Source organism: Leptonotus elevatus, chromosome 6, assembly GCF_054856555.1.
Source record: "Leptonotus elevatus isolate MCC_2025b chromosome 6, RoL_Lele_1.0, whole genome shotgun sequence".
Classification (NCBI taxonomy): Eukaryota; Metazoa; Chordata; class Actinopteri; order Syngnathiformes; family Syngnathidae; genus Leptonotus; species Leptonotus elevatus.
This window is the reverse complement of record NC_141244.1, coordinates 24446103-24463380: the sequence shown is the minus strand read 5'-3', so window position 1 is coordinate 24463380 and position 17278 is coordinate 24446103. Positions and strand designations below refer to the sequence as shown.

Here is a 17278-nt window from a genome sequence, read left to right as displayed (position 1 = left end):
ATAAATGAATAAAAACTTTTGGTCACGGTGTCGTCCAGTAGTCGTTTTTCTTTTATTAAATTAAACATTAAATTTAGATTGTGGTGATTTGAGTTTAAAACCACGGCATTTGCATTGCGGAAGTAACTGGAAATGAAATGCACGGATGGCGAATTGTAACGCATCAAAGAAAGATTACGTTGAGTAAATTATTGAGCATTGACATTCACAATGTTAGGTGGGCTTCTCTTTAAGAGAAACCTGCTAGACAAATATCTAAAGAGTTATTATTCCAAAGAAAGTTTTGCAACAGTGGTGCTATTACAGCATTGGACCAATATGTTTTGGTCACGGTATCCAGTCGACCAACTCCCCCAGCCCACCCCCTATTTTCCCCCCTCTCAATTGTCGAATGTCCAACATAACTACTGCTATAAATCTCGCGAGGACAACTACATTCAATTTAGATGTCGGTAGTTTGAGTTTAAAAGCATTTGCATTGCGGAAATATCTTGAATTCCCGGATGTCGAAGGGTAATGCATCAAAGAAAGATGACGTTGAGTACATTATTAATAAGCATTGACTTTCACATTGTTAGGTGGGCTTCTCTTTAAGAGAAACCTGCTAGACAAATATCTAAAGAGTTATTATTCCGAGGAAAGTTTTGCAACGGTGGTGATTTTACAGCATTGGACCAATAACTTTTGGTCACGGTATCCAGTCGACCAACTCCCCCAACCCACCCCCTATTTTTTTCCCCTCTGAATTGTCGAATATCCAACAAAACTACTGCTCAAATCTGCCGAGAATAATATACATTACATTTAGATTGCGGTAATTTGAGTTTATAAGCGTTTCCATTGCGGAAATATCTTTCATTCCCGGATGTCGAAGGGAAATGCATCAAGAAAGATGACGTGGAATAAAATATTGAGCATTGACATTCACAATGTTAGGTGGGCTTCTCTTTAAGAGAAACCTGCTAGACAAATATCTAAAGAGTTATTATTCCGAGGGAAACTCAGCAACGCTAGTGCCTTTACAGCATTGGACCAATAACTTTGGGTCACGGTGCCGTCCAGTCGACCACCTCCACCCACCCGCTATTTTTTCCCCCTCTCAACTATCGAATATCCAACATAACTACTGCTCAAATCTGCCGAGGATAGCACACATTACATTTAGATTGCGGTAGTTTCAGTTTAAAAGCAATTTGCATTGCGGAAATATCTTTAATTCCCGGATGTCGAAGGGAAATGCATCAAGAAAGATAACGTTGAGTAATTAATTGAGCATTGACTTCTACAGTGTTAGGTGGGCTTCTCTTTAAGAGAAACCTGCTGGACAAATATCTAAAGAGTAATTATTCCGGAAAAAAACCCAGCCACGGTAGTGCTTTTATAGCATTAGACCAATAACCTTTGGTCACGGTGCCGTCCAGTCGACCACCTCCACCCACCCGCTATTTTTTCCCTCCTCTCAACTATCGAATATCCAACATAACTACTGCTAAAAATCTGCCGAGGATAACATACATTGCATTTAGATTGCGGTGGTTTGAGTTTAAAACAACGACAGCTGTCTGCTAATTATTCACTTGTCAACTCGAAATCGACCAATCGGCTTAAAGAGAAGGAAGGGGCGACGGCGAAAGAGCCAATAAAATGGCATAACGTCACTCCACAGTCCTACTTTTTTTTCGAGTTGTCTTTTCGTTTTAATTTCATTCATACGAGCTGACTCAAATAGACATTGATCATTTTTTATTTGTAAGTAGGCTTCAACCAAGTGCCTTGTTTTCCCCAAAAGTTGAATTTTTGTTTGCTTCATGCGGAATAAAATTTGTATCAGTTCATGGGGTTCATAATTGTATAACACAACAGTTGCATACGAGTAATCAACAACACATTGTAAGTTACTCTCGCTTCAATATGCCGTTGACTCGTTAAGTTTAAAATCATGATATTAACATTGTTTTTTTTATGTTCAAGGGCAGACTTGTCTTTCAGGGAAACCTACTAGACAAATATCTAAAGAGTATTCTGTCGAAAGTAAAATTTAAACGTTGGGGTTTTATAGTATTGATCCCATAGCTAGTGTCATCCAGCGTTTTTTTTTTTTAAATATGTAAATCGATACCGACGATAACTATATTATAAATAGATTGTGGTGATTTGAGTAAAAACAACCAAACAAAACACAACCAAACCTACAGCTGTCTGTCATGAGTTAATTCCAAATTGACCAATCGTCGGCTTAAAGAGACAATGGCATATATTTTAAATAAGTACTTTTACATCAGTCTTTAAAACACGCACGCACGCGCGCGCGCACACACACACACACACACACACACACAAACGTGTACTTCAATATCGTTTTTAAAATACCTCATCTCGCGTCTGTCTGTCTGTCTTTCTGTCTGTCTGTCTGTCTGTCTGTTTTTCTATAGAGCATTTGAACGTCTCATGACATTCTGGTCCCCGTTCCACAAACATGGAGGCGCGTTTACGGGCGGTCCGACACAAACCAATCCAGCCGGGCCAGAGGAGGAGTTAACGTCTCCGTCTTTTATAAATAGGCCGAACGGCTCACTGACGTTCGCTCTTCTCCCCTCCCAAGTTTCATTCGACAGCGAACACACACACACCACCAAACGCCAAAATGAGCAGGAAATTCTTCGTCGGTGGAAACTGGAAGTTGAATGGCGACAAGAAGAGCCTCGGCGAGCTCATTCAGACCATGAACTCCGCCAAGGTGGATCCCAATGTCGGTAAGAAAAGCACAATTGCAGCGTTCAAAAATAATCTAGCTGCACAAACCACTACACAGTTTGACAAGAAACCCTTTGCAGAAGGAACGGTGCATGGCAATAGAGATTTAAATTGGGTTTTGTGTCACGTTAATCGGTCAATGGAGGGCGTGCGTTTGCGGCGGCACGTAGTCCAGCTTTGCGGCTGCTTGTCGCGGTGCGTTCGCGTACACCCAGCCTGCTCAAATTATTATTCACCTTAAAACTAGCCTGTTATACAGTACATGCAATATGTGCTCTTTATAGCCAGTTAAATCAATAAAACCAGATCGATTGCCAGACGCAAACGCAACTAATTGTTACTCATTGATCAAAACGAGAACGTGAAGTGCACCCGTGTCCGATTTTTCCAATTGTGGCTTGAAGGCAACAGTTGGCAGTAACCTCCTTTTCCTGCAGGCTTGGCAAGCCAACCACGATAGTTCTGCTTGCACTGTATTTTTAATCCCTGCCATTAACACAATGGAGTTGCTGAGTGAGTGTGTGGAAGCCGGTTTCCGCTGTCTGGTTTACTTTTGTATTATGCGACAATTGTGTGTGGGAGTGTCAATCACAGCCCCCCCCCCCCCCCCCCCCCCCACTAACGCACACCCGAAACTCTTGAACTTTGACCCATGTATGCATACGCCCCTCAGAATGCCATCTGAAGCGCGCTCTTTTACCATCAGCCAGACGTGACCCCTGCAGAATGCGACCCTGTCGATGACCTTTTAGCGGTGCTGAACTTTATGCAGAGAATTGACCTTTAGCACAGCATTAATGACACGGGGCTGCGTTTTAATATAGACGGCCCGGGAGGGGGGTACAGTTACAATTTGAATACCGGTGTATCAACTTCACTGTACTCTGTGCGAACCGAGCACGCTGTACTTACTTTGATAAGATTCAAGTGTTTGCTTATTTAGAAACACTGGATTCAGATTGTCTTTATATGTACCTCAAATAATGACATTTGTGACACAATTTATTGATATGATGGAGAAATCGAAGCAGCGAGCACTAAAATTCACAAAAAAAAACGTCTTTCATCCAGCTTCGTGTTTGGGTATGCATATACGACTATTCTGGTTGATGTACAGTGTATTCTTATCGCACCTACTATATGAAGAGGAGTCGGGTATCTATATGTGCGTTATAGTGGAGAAGTAGACTAATTATAGTGCAATGTATATCAAACAAATTGAATAAAAATATGTTTTTGTGTGCCTGAAATTAGGGGGAAACATTTTGTTTAATTATTGTGATCCCCAAATATTGGGATTATGATTTAATATGTGATTTTTTTTCATAAGGTCCCCTTCCCGTTTAACAAACACAATATATTACAATAAATTATGTCTGATTTATGTTTTTTTTTTTTATACATGTAGGTTAGGTTTACACTGAAATAAAGGTAAATTAGTCCATTTATTTTTATTTACACTGACTAGCAGTCTTGTGTTCACTATGACAATTTCACAAAATTGTGTGGCATGAATATAAATCAGGAAGTCAAAAGTTGGATGAAATAATTCAAGCAAATCTGTGACTTCATCACTTCACATTTTCATGTTTCACTAAACAATTTGTAGACTGAACTTCTTTAGCACTGAACTTTTCTAAACCACAAAACAAATAAATAAAATACACATGAGTGTATATAAAAACCAAAGCCTGCGTACGACCCAAATGAAGCTTCTTATTTTTTTTCAAATTCCAGTCTTTGTGATTGCAAAATTGCAATTAAAATTTGATAAAATGTTCAGAATTAGGATAACTTTATTGTCATTGTGCCACAGAGTGTAATGAAATGGAACAGACACACAACCTGTCCAAGAGACAGAAAAAACTGTTGTTTTAGTGCCCTGTTTTCACAGAGGGGAAAAAACAACAGGAGGGGGGGGGGGGACTAACCCCAGACTAATCTCCTGAAAGGGGCACAGCCCTAATATGGATGCTCGTGCATAATAATAATAATAATAAAACAAAATCTAAAAGGTGCACTTTACATTTTGTACAGATGTGGTGTGTGGCGCCCCATCCATCTACTTGGACTTTGCCAGGTCCAAACTGGACTCTAAGTTCGGTGTCGCCGCCCAGAACTGCTACAAAGTCGCCAAGGGGGCTTTCACTGGGGAGATCAGGTATGCCCCCCCCCCCCCCCCCTAACCAATTTTTTTTTACCACACAAAAAGCTCATGCTTTTAACTCTCCCATGACTTCCATCCGCCCTCAGCCCTGCGATGATCATGGACTGCGGCGTCCACTGGGTGATCCTGGGACACTCGGAGAGGCGCCATGTCTTCGGCGAGAGTGACGAGGTGAGTGAGTGAGTGCGTATTCGCCGCGAAGGCGCTCGACTAGAACGCCAATGAGAGCTCGCCCGTCCGTCCTTTCTCGTCAGCTCATCGGGCAGAAGACGGCCCACGCGCTGGAGAGCGGTCTCGGCGTGATTGCCTGCATCGGCGAGAAGCTGGACGAGAGGGAGGGAGGCATCACCGAGAAGGTCGTCTTTGCGCAGACGAAGGTCATCGCAGGTATGCCCGACAGTTTTTGTTTAGTTTGACCTCTTCGTTGTGTGAGTGCTAGAGTTACTATAGTTTAGGAAAAATAACAAAATCAATTAAATGATATTTACATTAAAATAGAAGAAAAAAAAAGTGAAGCTGCATCTTACGTTTGGAAAAAAAGAAGTGAAACTGCATCTTGTGTTTGTTAAAAAATTAATTAACAATTAATATCATACATGAGCTTTCAGAGTTTAAAAGTATTTATTTTGGCATTCCTATACATCAATAAAGAAAAGAAGGTTGAACAGTTGTTTGGGAATTATTCTTTACTTTATTATGCAACTAAGTAACTTTTTTTTTTTTACATGCCATATATAAAATAAAAAAAACAATACTAAAACTAATAAAAAATTAAATGAAACAAAACATAAAAATAAAAAAAAAGCTAACTAACTCGCCCTGGAAATTAATTTCAAATAATTAAATTTAAGATACAAAAGTTAAACTGAAATAAAAACGACTATAATGACAAATTGAAAAAAAAACGATATAATTCTGATGAGTGCACTAAAACTCACTTCAAATCTTTAGAGCCCGTTGTCAGTCTCTCGCTCGCACAGCTCTCCAAAATAAAAGGCAAAGCTCCAGTTGGGCTCATCCAATCGTAGAAATAGACTATATGTATGCTTCATATTTTTCAAAAACTCATTTGAGCTCTTAAAGGACTTGATAGGAAAAGTCCCGCAAGTCAGTTCCAGTCACGCTTGAGGAATTTCCCCATTTTCCTTCAATGTAGCAAGAGCTCCACATTATTGATTTTATTGTGTGTGACTTTTCTTTCTTTTTCTTGTCATGTTGCACACCGTAGAATGCAGAAACGGCTTACCCTAACCCTATGCTGCAATATGATCAGATACACAAGCGCAAATACTATTGTTGGAATTCCGATGGAGTCACTCTTTACCATCCGCTGCCTCTTTCTTTTCGGCGCACAATGCTGATTGCGGAAACGGCAGCTCGCTGCAATGTGGCGTGATAAACGAGCCCGACTACAATTGTGGCTTAAGTACTTTGGGAATTCTCACCGTCTTATCGAATGTCTCGTTTTTTGTTCTAGACAACGTCAAGGACTGGAGCAAAGTGGTGCTCGCTTACGAGCCCGTGTGGGCCATCGGCACCGGCAAGACGGCCTCCCCCCAGCAGGTAAAATTTTCCCTCGGACGCCAACACTTGCTCTTAGAGTACAGATATTTGTGGTAAAAGTATTTTGTACTCCTTTGCACCTTAAGTGCAAAAATGTACAGACTCTGAAATGTACCAAAAGTAAATAGTGCAAATATTATTATTTTTTTATTGTCATTTTTTTTAATAATACCCAATCTCAACCACTATTGACTTTACCTTTTTTTTTTTTTTTTTGGTCATGTCATCATCCGCAGAGGCTGAAAAAAAAAGTCTAAGTAAAATAGGCCAATACTAAAGAGGGAAATCAAGCCCCCCCCAAAAAATGTATTGACAATAATAATACTGGTCTAAATACGGTATTCTGGTTAATATTGCGTTGGTGGAATGAGTTAAGCAAAATCCAGCAGTTTTTATCAATATCAGAAGGCGGCCATTTTGCCACTTGCTGTTGCGTGAAAATGACATCACAGTTTTTCAGGTAACAACTAATCACACCTCATCTTCAGAAAACAGGTGAGCTGTGATTGGTCAAGCCCTGAGCAACTATGATGTCATCTTCAGTTGACAGCAAGTGGCAAAATGGCTGCCCCCCTGAGATGGAGACAAATGGCTGGATTTTGCTGCATAACTCGTATAAATTCACAAATGTAATGTTAATCAGAATGTCATATTTAGACTAGTGAGGTTACAAATAACATTGTCAAGACATTTTTAAGGTTGACTTCCCCATTTAAGACAAAAAAAAATATCGGATTTTATAAAGTCCTCCTCGGCAGTAGATGGCGCTATATTGTGACAGATTGCCTCATCCCCGCCTGTGTTGCAAATTTCCAGGCCCAGGAGGTTCACGAGAAGCTGAGGGCGTGGCTCAAGACCAACGTGTCGGAGGCCGTCGCCAAATCCGTGAGGATCATCTACGGAGGTCTGTTGCGGAGCGAAAAAACAAACGATCCATCTGACGAGCGTCTTGCGTCCCTTCTCATCTCGCGTGCTCTTCTTGCAGGTTCCGTGACTGGCGGCACCTGCAAGGAACTTGGCTCCCAGAAGGACGTGGACGGTTTCCTGGTTGGCGGCGCTTCCCTCAAGCCCGAATTTGTCGAGATTATCAACGCCAAGATGTAGAAAATCTGACGACTCACCAACTCCGCACTTAGTTGTCCCCGTTTTATTTTATTTTTTTAAATGAAACATACTTGTGCAATGCTGTCACGCTCTCCTTGTATGTATTTGGGCACGTTTCGTCTTGAGGATAGAGGATTGGAGCGGGTTGGCACATGCACTGAAAACTTGTGTGAACTTACCACTTCCACAAAGAGCTGTAAAGACTAACCACCACTTCTTTAGTTGAAACGGTTAGCAGCCCGTCTTCAATCACATTTCTTATGAGCGCGTGTCTCCCGTGTGTTTCTAATGCTTCTTCGTCTGTGGCTTCCACCTCCCCGTTAGCTGTGCATGAGCCGCGCTCACATTGACGTATCCATTTTGTGTCCGTTCATGTTGTCACGGCCGCTGGGTTTGAGGGTGAAAAGGCTGTAAGGAAACTTAATAAAACCAATTAAAGACTGTCTTAGTGTCTTATTTTGCTCCATGAGTGTAGTTTGGTGGATTTAGTGTGGCTTCTGAAGACCATAAAAACTGAAGTGGACACTGAAAGCAAAAAGGATTACCACTGCCAAAGAGTGCAAGAATATAGCTTTGTTTGAGCTCAATGACCACTTTGTGACTGTGCTGCGTGAAAACAAACCAAATTACATTTTCTAGTGGAATAAAAGTATAAATTTAGATTTTTAGACAAATTTCCACCTAAACTCTTATTCTGTCTCTAAATATATTATTTTCTAAAAACTTGCTAAGATATTCATGTTTGTCTATCTATGGGCTGAAAGAAAAAAAGAGTTGTAATACATTGCACTTGTAATTAAAAATTCTGACACGATACCATAATACATGAAGCTAAATATTTACTAAAATTACTTTTTATTTAATTTGTTTACCTACAATTATTAATTCTGAGGACAAGTGCATGATACATGATTAGAATGTATTAATCATTTTTTATTTAATTATATAACTATTCAAAATTAATAATTTTCAGACGAAAATACCATGATAATAGTGCAACCTAAATATTTACCAGTGTAGCTTTAATTTATATTTCATTTGTTTAACTATTTAAAATTGATAATTTTCAGGGAAAGCTCCGTAATACATGAGACAACCTAAAAATCTACCAAAATTAAAAAATATACAATGATTTGTCATTAAAATATAAACCGTCGTGCAATTGCACCTCCAGTACAGTAGGGGCAGCAGATAAAAACGTACATTTTTCCGACGGAAGCTCATTTCCGTATTTACAAGCGGAGCGTGACGTTCAGGGTCCCGTGAAAAAATACGTCTCGGAGGTGCAAAATCTGAGCTTTTTTTTTCCCTTTCCACTCCACGCGACCACGATGCTCTCCTTGAAAGCTTTTCTCAACGAGCGGCTGGCGGCCGTGGCGGACGAGATTTTTGGCGCCGTCGAGAAAACAATAGACGAGTACAAAGAGGAGCTTTGCCGCGTGAAGGACTTGGAGATCGGCCGCCTCCGAATGCAGCTGAGGCTTCTCAAGTCAGGTCGGTTTCAATGACGTCTATCAATCAAAAGGCGTTCTTTGTCTGTTTTTTTTCCCTAATGTCTTTCTCATAACTAGATGCATGTAACGGAACTCAGCTGCAGGAGCACATCCATCATCACCTCCCTCCTCCTCCCCCTCCTCAGAAGCATGAGGAGGCAGCATCAGCAGACATGGAGGCCTCTGAGTCCCAGCCCATCGAGGAAGAAGGCAGCAGCAGCAGCTTGGAGCATCCCAATGATGTCACCCAGGTGAAGAAAGAACCAGAGAGGAGCCTCAGGGAGTTCTGGCTGGGCCACAGTTCAGAACCTCTGGAAGACCTGGAGTCAGACATTAAAGATTTCATGTCCTCGGCGTCGGGCATGAGGGCCAGCCTGCATGAGGCCATCTTGCCCTTTCACCTCTATCACGGCGGCGCCGGCGACGAGGGCAAAGAGAAACCCTACAGCTGCTCTGTTTGCGACAAGCGCTTCGGCAACTGCTCCCACCTGGCCGCTCACATCAGGACGCACACGGGCGAGAGGCCCTACAGGTGTGACATCTGCAGGAAGAGCTTCATCACCACCAGCGCGCTCAACAGACACCAAACCATACACACCGAGGGAAAACACTACGTGTGCATTTACTGCAGCAAGGCCTTCAAATGGATGGAGTCTCTCGGGAGGCATGTGAGAATTGCTCACAAGAGGCCCAATGCGCCTCAATGACCTCAAATTTTGAGCAAAGAAATGTATGTCGTAGTATTTATCATAGTCATAAGTAGTATTTATTTGGCAGGTGAACTGGTGGTTCGCCTGTTCTGGGTTTGTGTTCTCCACATCCTCTTGCTTCCTCCCATATTCCCAAAACATGCCTAAAACATGCCTGTTATCGAAGACCCTAAATCAGTGGTTCTTGGACTTTTTATACTCCCTTAAAAAAAAATTGCTTGGCTCTCCAAGTACCGCCATCATGACCCACTTTAAAATGTACTAGAGGTCATATTCCTAAAAGTACATTTAATATTGTTGGGTAATGTTACATTATGCACAGTTTGAACTTTGAACATTAACACTGCGATTAAATACAGGGGCGCCACGTGGCGGCTCTTAACTAAACTCATTGTCACAACAAGCAAGCCGTTGGGCAGATAATGAAGAATTCTTACAAAAAAAAGAGGCTAAAGCTGTTTATTGCCACTCCATCTTGAAGTTTACAGTCAAACGAAACATAAAAAAGAGAATTACACGTCAATTTAAAACAACCGCACATCTTTGCCTTCTGCTAGCTTAATGCTAACAAACAATGCAAAACCCAGGCTAACAAATAGCATCGATAGTTGTGCGTAGTGCTACAGATATTTGTGCACACGGTGCATCAACACTTGTAGAGAGATAGCAATTCTTTTTTTGAATTGAAAGTACTTGTGCAGTGTTATCATTCCCATTTGTATGAGTGCGTCCAGTTGTGAGGAAAAATGATTCAAATTAATATCTGTGTCTCCTGTCCTGTGTGTTTACGATGCTGTGACTTTCACCTCTTTGTAGCCTTGCATGAGCCGCGTTCTCATTGGATACTTTTCGAGAGAGGGCGCGTGCCCATTACGTGTCGTGTCATGTTGATGGATTTTGAGGGTGAGGAAGAGATGTTAAGAAAATGTAATAAAACTGTTGAGAGACTGTCGTAGTGTCTTGTTTATCTACATTAATGCGTTCGCATAAGCCACTCAAAAAAATATTGTACTTAAAGCTACTGAACGTAGAATATTCCATTTCGAATCGACAAGAGCGCAGGAAATTTGAACCCGAATCCATTCTGAAAGCTATTGGCTAGAGGCTTGCAGGAGTACCCATTGTGAACAGCTAAGGTGTTAATATGCTAATTAGAAGACATTTCAGTCATAAATGGTCAAATAAAAAGGCTACTGTAAAGATATTTTTGAGAAAAAAAGTTCCATATTGCAGCTTTAAATAACCAATTAAAATATATTGCACATGAAAGTTGATTAACATTGTACCTAAATTAACATGTGTGTGTGTGTGTGGGGGGGGGGGGGGTCAGTTTTAAAATAGTGAATGTTATGGTATTGTCATTAAAAGTGAAATAAGCTAAACTAATTTAAACCTCCATAACATGATGCACAGTTGAAATACTTTATTCTGTGATGATTATGTATAACTAGAGAGAGCTCGTCTACTACTAGTGATAATTGTACGACTTTAATTTTTTATGTTATTTTTGTTTTTTATTTTTTTAAAGAACGATAAAACCCTAGAAATAGAAAAAAAACTGATTGGACCCCAGCTGGCAGTTTCACCTCCGCTCCAGTAGGGGGCAGAAAACGAGTGTACTTTTCTACCCTAGGCACTTAGGCAGCTCACTTCCGTGTTTACAAGCGGAGCATGACGTCTCGTTCTCGTGGTAAAATACTGTACCCCATCTAAAAATATTTATTTATTTTTGTCTCTCAAAATGCTCTCCTTGAAGACGTTTCTCCACGAGAGGCTGGCGGCTCTAGCGGAAGAAATATTTAACGCTGTCGAGAGGACAGTCGATGAGTACACAGAGGAGCTTTGCCGCGTGAAGGACTTGGAGATCGGACGCCTCCGAATGCAGTTGAGTCTCCTTCCTACAAAAGGTCGGTCAAGTTATTTTAGACACCAATGTGCGCGGTTTTTTGGGGGGAATTATTTTTTTAGTTTCTCTTTTTGGAATGTGTTTTTCAGCTTTTCGGGAAAACTTTCGTCTTTATCTTCACTTCTGTGCAAACAATGCAGATCGCTTTTTCCTTCATGCTCCTTTTGAATGTGCATTGCAACAACCCTTGCAATTTTGCATTACATTCACATACTGTGGTTGGCCACCGGCTGACGCTTTTAGGCAGCTACAAATGACAGCGCTTAACATAGCTGTTTGTTTTTGTTCTAAATGTGGAGGAGGGCATAATCTGTCTGGTTTAATGTCTTTTGTCTATTTAGATGAATGTAACGGAATCCAGCAGCAGGAGTACACCCTTCACCACCTCCCTTCTCCTCATCCTCCCCCTACTCAGAAACATGAGGAGGCAGCACCGGCCGACATGGAGGATGGTAGCAGCAGCAACTTGGAGCATTCTGATGATGCTGCCCCCCAGGTGAAGAAAGAACCAGAGAGGAGCCTCAGGGAGTTGTGGCTGGGCCACGGCCCGGAACCTCTGGAGGATCTGGAGTCGGACATGCCTTTGGCGTCAGGCGCTGGGCGCGACCCCATCTTGCCCTTTCACCTTGATCATGGCGACGACGGCAACGAGAAGCCCTACAGCTGCTCGGTTTGCGACAAGCGCTTCAGGAACTGCACACACCTGGCCGCTCACGCGAGGACGCACACGGGCGAGAGGCCCTACATGTGTGACATCTGCAGGAAGAGCTTCGTCACCACCAGCGCCCTCAACAGACACCAGACCATACATACCGAAGGCAAACGCCACGTGTGCATTTACTGCAATAAAACCTTTAAATGGATGGACTCTCTCGGGAGGCATATGAGAATTGCCCACAAGAGATCGGACTCCCCTCAATGACAAGAATGTGATTTGTGGGAAACTTTTTAGCTATAAAGTACTGCAATACAGAGAGACCATATAAATACATTTCTTTTAATTGTTTTATTCCCAGTGCAAACAAACTAAATAAACAAATTGAGAAAAGAGTTTCACGACACAAATGCAAAAAAAGAAAAAAAGTTAAAATTGACTGTAAATTTGACATATAGTAGAAAATTTAACATATATTAACACCAAAATGTTCAACCAAATCACATTTTGTCTAAAAAAATTGCTAGCTTAATGCTAACATATAATGCAGACCCCCATAGATGGACTAAGAGGTATTAGCATAGATGCTACGGTAGGTAATTATAAAACTTCACACTACTGCTACTTTAACACAGTGGCATGTATATTTTTTGCTCTCAAGTCGACTCAACAATATTTATAGAGCACTTTAAAACAACCGCCGCTGCATACAAAGTGCTCAAGACTATTAAAACAATAAATATCATAAGAATACATCAGCATCATTAAAACAGTAAATTATTGACTATCTTGTAATTCTGAAACACTTATTTAGTGCAATAAATACAGATGATGAATAATACTTTTCATCAGGACTGTATTTAGATTGATATGATAGCGATGCTGTGGTTTGTATTCTTTGGTTTAGGCTGCCTCTTGTCTCCTGAACCGATGCTGTTTCCGCGCAATCCTGTAGGGGGCAGCAGTGGCGCGTCGCCGTTAATGTGTGGTATTTGTTTAGAAACGAATAAATCAATTTGAGCTTGAGCTTGAGCTTCATTTCCTGGACGACCAATTTATTGGAATCAATCGAACATTTTAAAATAGAAATGACGTAAGTTGACCTCTTAATCGATAAGAAAGGACACAAAAAAAAAGGTTAAAAGCATCTGTTTGTATCATGTACGGCAGTTTTGCTCTGTCCATTTTGCACGAAAAGATAGATTTACTGTAAATTGCTAGCTACTAATTAGCTAATTATGTACCCAGACAACAGTTTGTAGATACACTTATATATATATATATATATATATATATATATATATATATATATATATATATATATATATATATATATATATATAGGTTAGTTAGTTTGTTTTTAAAGTTACCCTCTGAGTAAATTCTCAACCCCTCCAAAATTTTCTGAAAGGCACACCTGCAGACTAATCATGAGATTTTACTAGAGTGGCATCACCACAAAATGTTATACGTTATTATATATGCGCTGTAAAAAAAAAAGAAAAAGAAAAAAAAAGGCTTGGCCAAACTACAATAAAATAAAAAGAAAACAGATTATTTTTCTTTTTTTCCCCTGCCAAAAGCGTGGTGTACAAGTTATACATAGTGTGTGATTGAGTAACATTCTTTTTTTTGTGTGTTTTCTGTACACGATTAACATGCTTCAGTGATTTAAATACACAAAATGTTTTGTTTATTCAATGAAAAAATATCTGTACATTGAATAGCACATTATATTTCATATAAGTCACTGTATATGTAAAGTACACAAATAGCATGATAATCAAAATTTTTGTTATTTACATTTTTTGAATATTCTCTTCTGTACTAACAGCTCTCTTTTATTTCTCCTATTCTGACTTTTTTACACATGACTTCATAAATCTCGTTAAAGAAGTAATGAGAGCGGCATTGAGGTGTGTAGTCCAGGCCAGTGTTCCAAGATTGTGTACAACAAGGCGTGCGTACATTAGTTTGTGTGGTTGTACGGTAGGCACATATTTCATCGTATTTACCAATCCTTTTTATTCTTCCATCTGGATACGCGTTTAAGAGTTCTGCCTGGCTGTTATTGTGAAGCGAGGAGGGAAACACCTTTTACTGACTACTTGCCAGGGATGGTGCAATAGCGCCCAGACAAAAAGATTGGAAAGGGAAAGTTTTTGTTTTCTCTTTTTCATACTTGGTAAATCCACATGAAAAAAGTGAAAATGTGTTTTCTTCAGAAGATTCTGTTTACCAGATGTGACCTCATCTGGTCATTTAACAGTTGTTGCACCATTTTGTTCCTCAGCGGGTGATAGTGAATTACTTTAGCCTCAAACAAGCTGTCAATGACAACTTCAGGTCTTCTAGGATCTGGTGATGAAGTGCTGCCTCCTTCAGTGAAAATACAATGCATGTCTTTGTGGGTGGGCAGGAGGGCTTCACAAATGGCACTTTTTGCGTGGGGGGAAAAAGCACTCTTTAAGCACTACACTACTAATGAGCATGTGTGTTTAAAAAAACAACACAAAATTGTTTTATTTTTTTTATTCATTGTAATTCTTTGTATTTATTTTCATTGTTACAATAAATAATAACCATTTCTTAATTTATTTTCTCATTCAATCTCTCTAATGGCCATTATTAGTTTTTATTTATTTATTTTATTCCGTAAGCCCTCAAGCCTCCCAAGTCAGGCATCATTTGGACAAATGCCTTAATAAAAAAAAAAACCGTCTATCTATCTTATGGCCACTATTTTTCTTCCCTTAAACCTTACATTATTATTTTATTCCCCTGCTTTCCAACCATCCCGTCCCTAAAATAATTGCATCATTTTGCAGGTGAGAAAATCTCCAGACAAGCGTCCGTCGCAGCTCCTCAGGCAGGCAGAGAGCCCTCGTCCGCTGCTTGAGATGTCCTACAACGCTTCAAGGTGATCCTCTGGGATCATCTTCACCGCAATGGAGTGGAGTGGCTGAGAGAGAGAACGACCCACTCAGCTGCTTCTGTGAGTTGCCTCCTGAAGATGAATGAATGCGATGTAGCGCCGCGCTTGTTCACTGCCTCTCAACGCAACACGTGTGTGACTGTGACGAGACTAGAAAATGACAGCCAGCCTCAAGTCTCATTTCCAGGCCGGTGGGGCAAACATGTGCCTGCAGAGAAAACGCGCGGTAGAGTTAAGCTTTGGTGGCCTCGGGGCGACCTTTATTGACTTTGACAGCTCCTCCAGGAGGCAAGACACGAATGCGGAGTTGTTACGTCAGCTCAAAGAATGCGGCCAAGTGTTCTTCACGTCACATCAAACATGTCAACACAGTGGCAACATAACATGTGGACCGTTTAGGGACTCGCTACATCCCAGGCTCACATTTATCTGAATGAGCCATCTTAACACAAGCTTCAATTGTTTTTTTTTGTTTTTTTGCTGATTGTAAAATTGATAGTAAATTAAATGTAGAGTTTCTGAGAAATGCTAATTTTTTATTGTAAACGTTAATTGTGTCTCGATGGCACAAAATGGCGGCAAAGCTCTTGCACCAGAGAGGATTATTTAAATATTATTATGCATCTAGCATGTACACATTACATATTTGGGAGTATTCTGTAGTTAAATTATTCCACACATAACCACCTTCCCATGAGGCTCATCGATAGTATTAGTGAGCATGCTAACACAAACTGCTAGCTGCATCGGAAGAGAAGCATCATACTTTCACTTTTGACTGTGAATGAGGTGCGAACAAAATAGGACATCTCATAGAGTGAAACACCAACATATATATATATATATATATATATATATATATATATATATATATATATATATACCTGGCCAGGGGTCTGCAACCTGCGGCTCTGGAGTCACATGTGGCTCTGGACCCTCTCCGGTGGCTCCCTGTGGGTCTCTAAAAAAATAGTAGGAATTAAAAAAATTTTTTTACATATTTAAATAATTTTTTTTAGATAAAATATTCTTTAAATAATTAATGATTTAGATAAAAAAAAATAATAATTAAAAACAATTTTTAAATGTCAAAGTCCAAATTTTTTAATTGTCAGAAAAAGAGAGACGAAAAGTAGATGAAAAAGTTTTAAAATTACCTACAAATGTCTGAAAAGTGACCGTTAAATGTCCAAAAAGGAAGAGGAGCAGAAAATTAAAATAAAATTTCATGAAAACTATTTTTTTTTAAAGGCAGAAAAGAATTGCCAAAAAGGCAGAAAATTCTTTTTTTTTTAAAGACATAAAAGAAAACATTTAAAATGTAACTGTAAAATGTCCAAAAACAAAAGAAGAAATCCTGAAAATTACCATAATTACCATCAGAAAATTAATAGCAAAAAAAGGCAGAAAAAAATCCAGAAGTGGAAGACGAATCAAATGAATCTCAAAGTATTTGATGCTGTATATTTTTCTGTTATGGTGCAGCTCTAATTAGCTCTTGGGCCTTCAGTACATTAAACTAACATTAACACACTGTTCCTTCATCATAATGTTAAAATGTTTACTAGACTAATACTTTGTCCTGAGCACGAAAACAATGAAAAGGTGAGCTTTTCTGCGAATAGCAAAAAAGAACAACAACAGAGAAGCATTTGAATTGAATTTAGTACAACGGGCACTCTGAGATTTGGTCGTCGTTCAAGCTCACCTTTCACAACGTCCTTAGCCTTCCTCACAAAGGACTGATGAAGCGCTAAGAATACCACGCGCAGATGTGATGTCATCAGATGGAGGACAATCCGATTCTTATACATTACATTGACACACTTCGTCAAGGTGACTTTTAATGACACGTTAGCTGTTGTATCCTACCCCGAGCCTGCGCTTGAGATCAGCCTATCCATCATCATCTGAGATTTTATTGCATTTTTCAGGCCTTTTAACCTTAGCAGACAACGGGTAGCGTATATCATGATCACAAAAAGAGAAGA

General features: G+C 40.0%; 3 protein-coding genes and 4 non-coding genes across 8 annotated transcripts; 3 read left to right on the top strand and 4 right to left on the bottom strand.

Annotated features, from left to right (window-relative positions):
- Positions 1-217: 217 nt before the first annotated feature.
- LOC147172911 (U7 small nuclear RNA) lies at positions 218-274 on the bottom strand. The gene has a single exon (XR_015095476.1). It is a non-coding gene; the product is annotated as a U7 small nuclear RNA (small nuclear RNA).
- Positions 275-578: 304 nt separating this feature from the next.
- LOC147172910 (U7 small nuclear RNA) lies at positions 579-635 on the bottom strand. The gene has a single exon (XR_015095475.1). It is a non-coding gene; the product is annotated as a U7 small nuclear RNA (small nuclear RNA).
- A 301-nt stretch (positions 636-936) lies between these two features.
- On the bottom strand, positions 937-993 carry LOC147172909 (U7 small nuclear RNA). The gene has a single exon (XR_015095474.1). It is a non-coding gene; the product is annotated as a U7 small nuclear RNA (small nuclear RNA).
- Positions 994-1294: 301 nt separating this feature from the next.
- LOC147172908 (U7 small nuclear RNA) lies at positions 1295-1349 on the bottom strand. Its single transcript, XR_015095477.1, has one exon. It is a non-coding gene; the product is annotated as a U7 small nuclear RNA (small nuclear RNA).
- Positions 1350-2547: 1198 nt separating this feature from the next.
- On the top strand, positions 2548-8031 carry tpi1b (triosephosphate isomerase 1b). Its single transcript, XM_086079309.1, has 7 exons — positions 2548-2753; positions 4792-4915; positions 5008-5092; positions 5176-5308; positions 6399-6484; positions 7301-7388; positions 7470-8031. The coding sequence occupies exons 1-7, from the start codon at positions 2645-2647 to the stop codon at positions 7586-7588; spliced, it is 744 nt and encodes a 247-aa protein (XP_085935435.1). The 5' UTR covers positions 2548-2644; the 3' UTR covers positions 7589-8031.
- Positions 8032-8837: 806 nt separating this feature from the next.
- Positions 8838-10739, top strand: LOC147172906 (uncharacterized). Its single transcript, XM_086078876.1, has 2 exons — positions 8838-9082; positions 9160-10739. The coding sequence occupies exons 1-2, from the start codon at positions 8920-8922 to the stop codon at positions 9786-9788; spliced, it is 792 nt and encodes a 263-aa protein (XP_085935002.1). The 5' UTR covers positions 8838-8919; the 3' UTR covers positions 9789-10739.
- A 702-nt stretch (positions 10740-11441) lies between these two features.
- Positions 11442-15872, top strand: LOC147172905 (uncharacterized). 2 transcript variants are annotated; one of them, XR_015095392.1, is made up of 3 exons: positions 11442-11698; positions 12039-13445; positions 15181-15872. XR_015095392.1 is itself a non-coding variant. In XM_086078819.1 (2 exons), exons 1-2 carry the CDS (start codon positions 11533-11535, stop codon positions 12617-12619), a joined length of 747 nt encoding a protein of 248 aa, XP_085934945.1. In that variant the 5' UTR covers positions 11442-11532; the 3' UTR covers positions 12620-13592. The 2 variants fall into 2 exon arrangements, 1 of the variants encoding a protein (XP_085934945.1); XM_086078819.1 differs by lacking the exon at positions 15181-15872 and having other exon boundaries at positions 12039-13592.
- The last annotated feature ends 1406 nt before the right edge of the window (positions 15873-17278 follow it).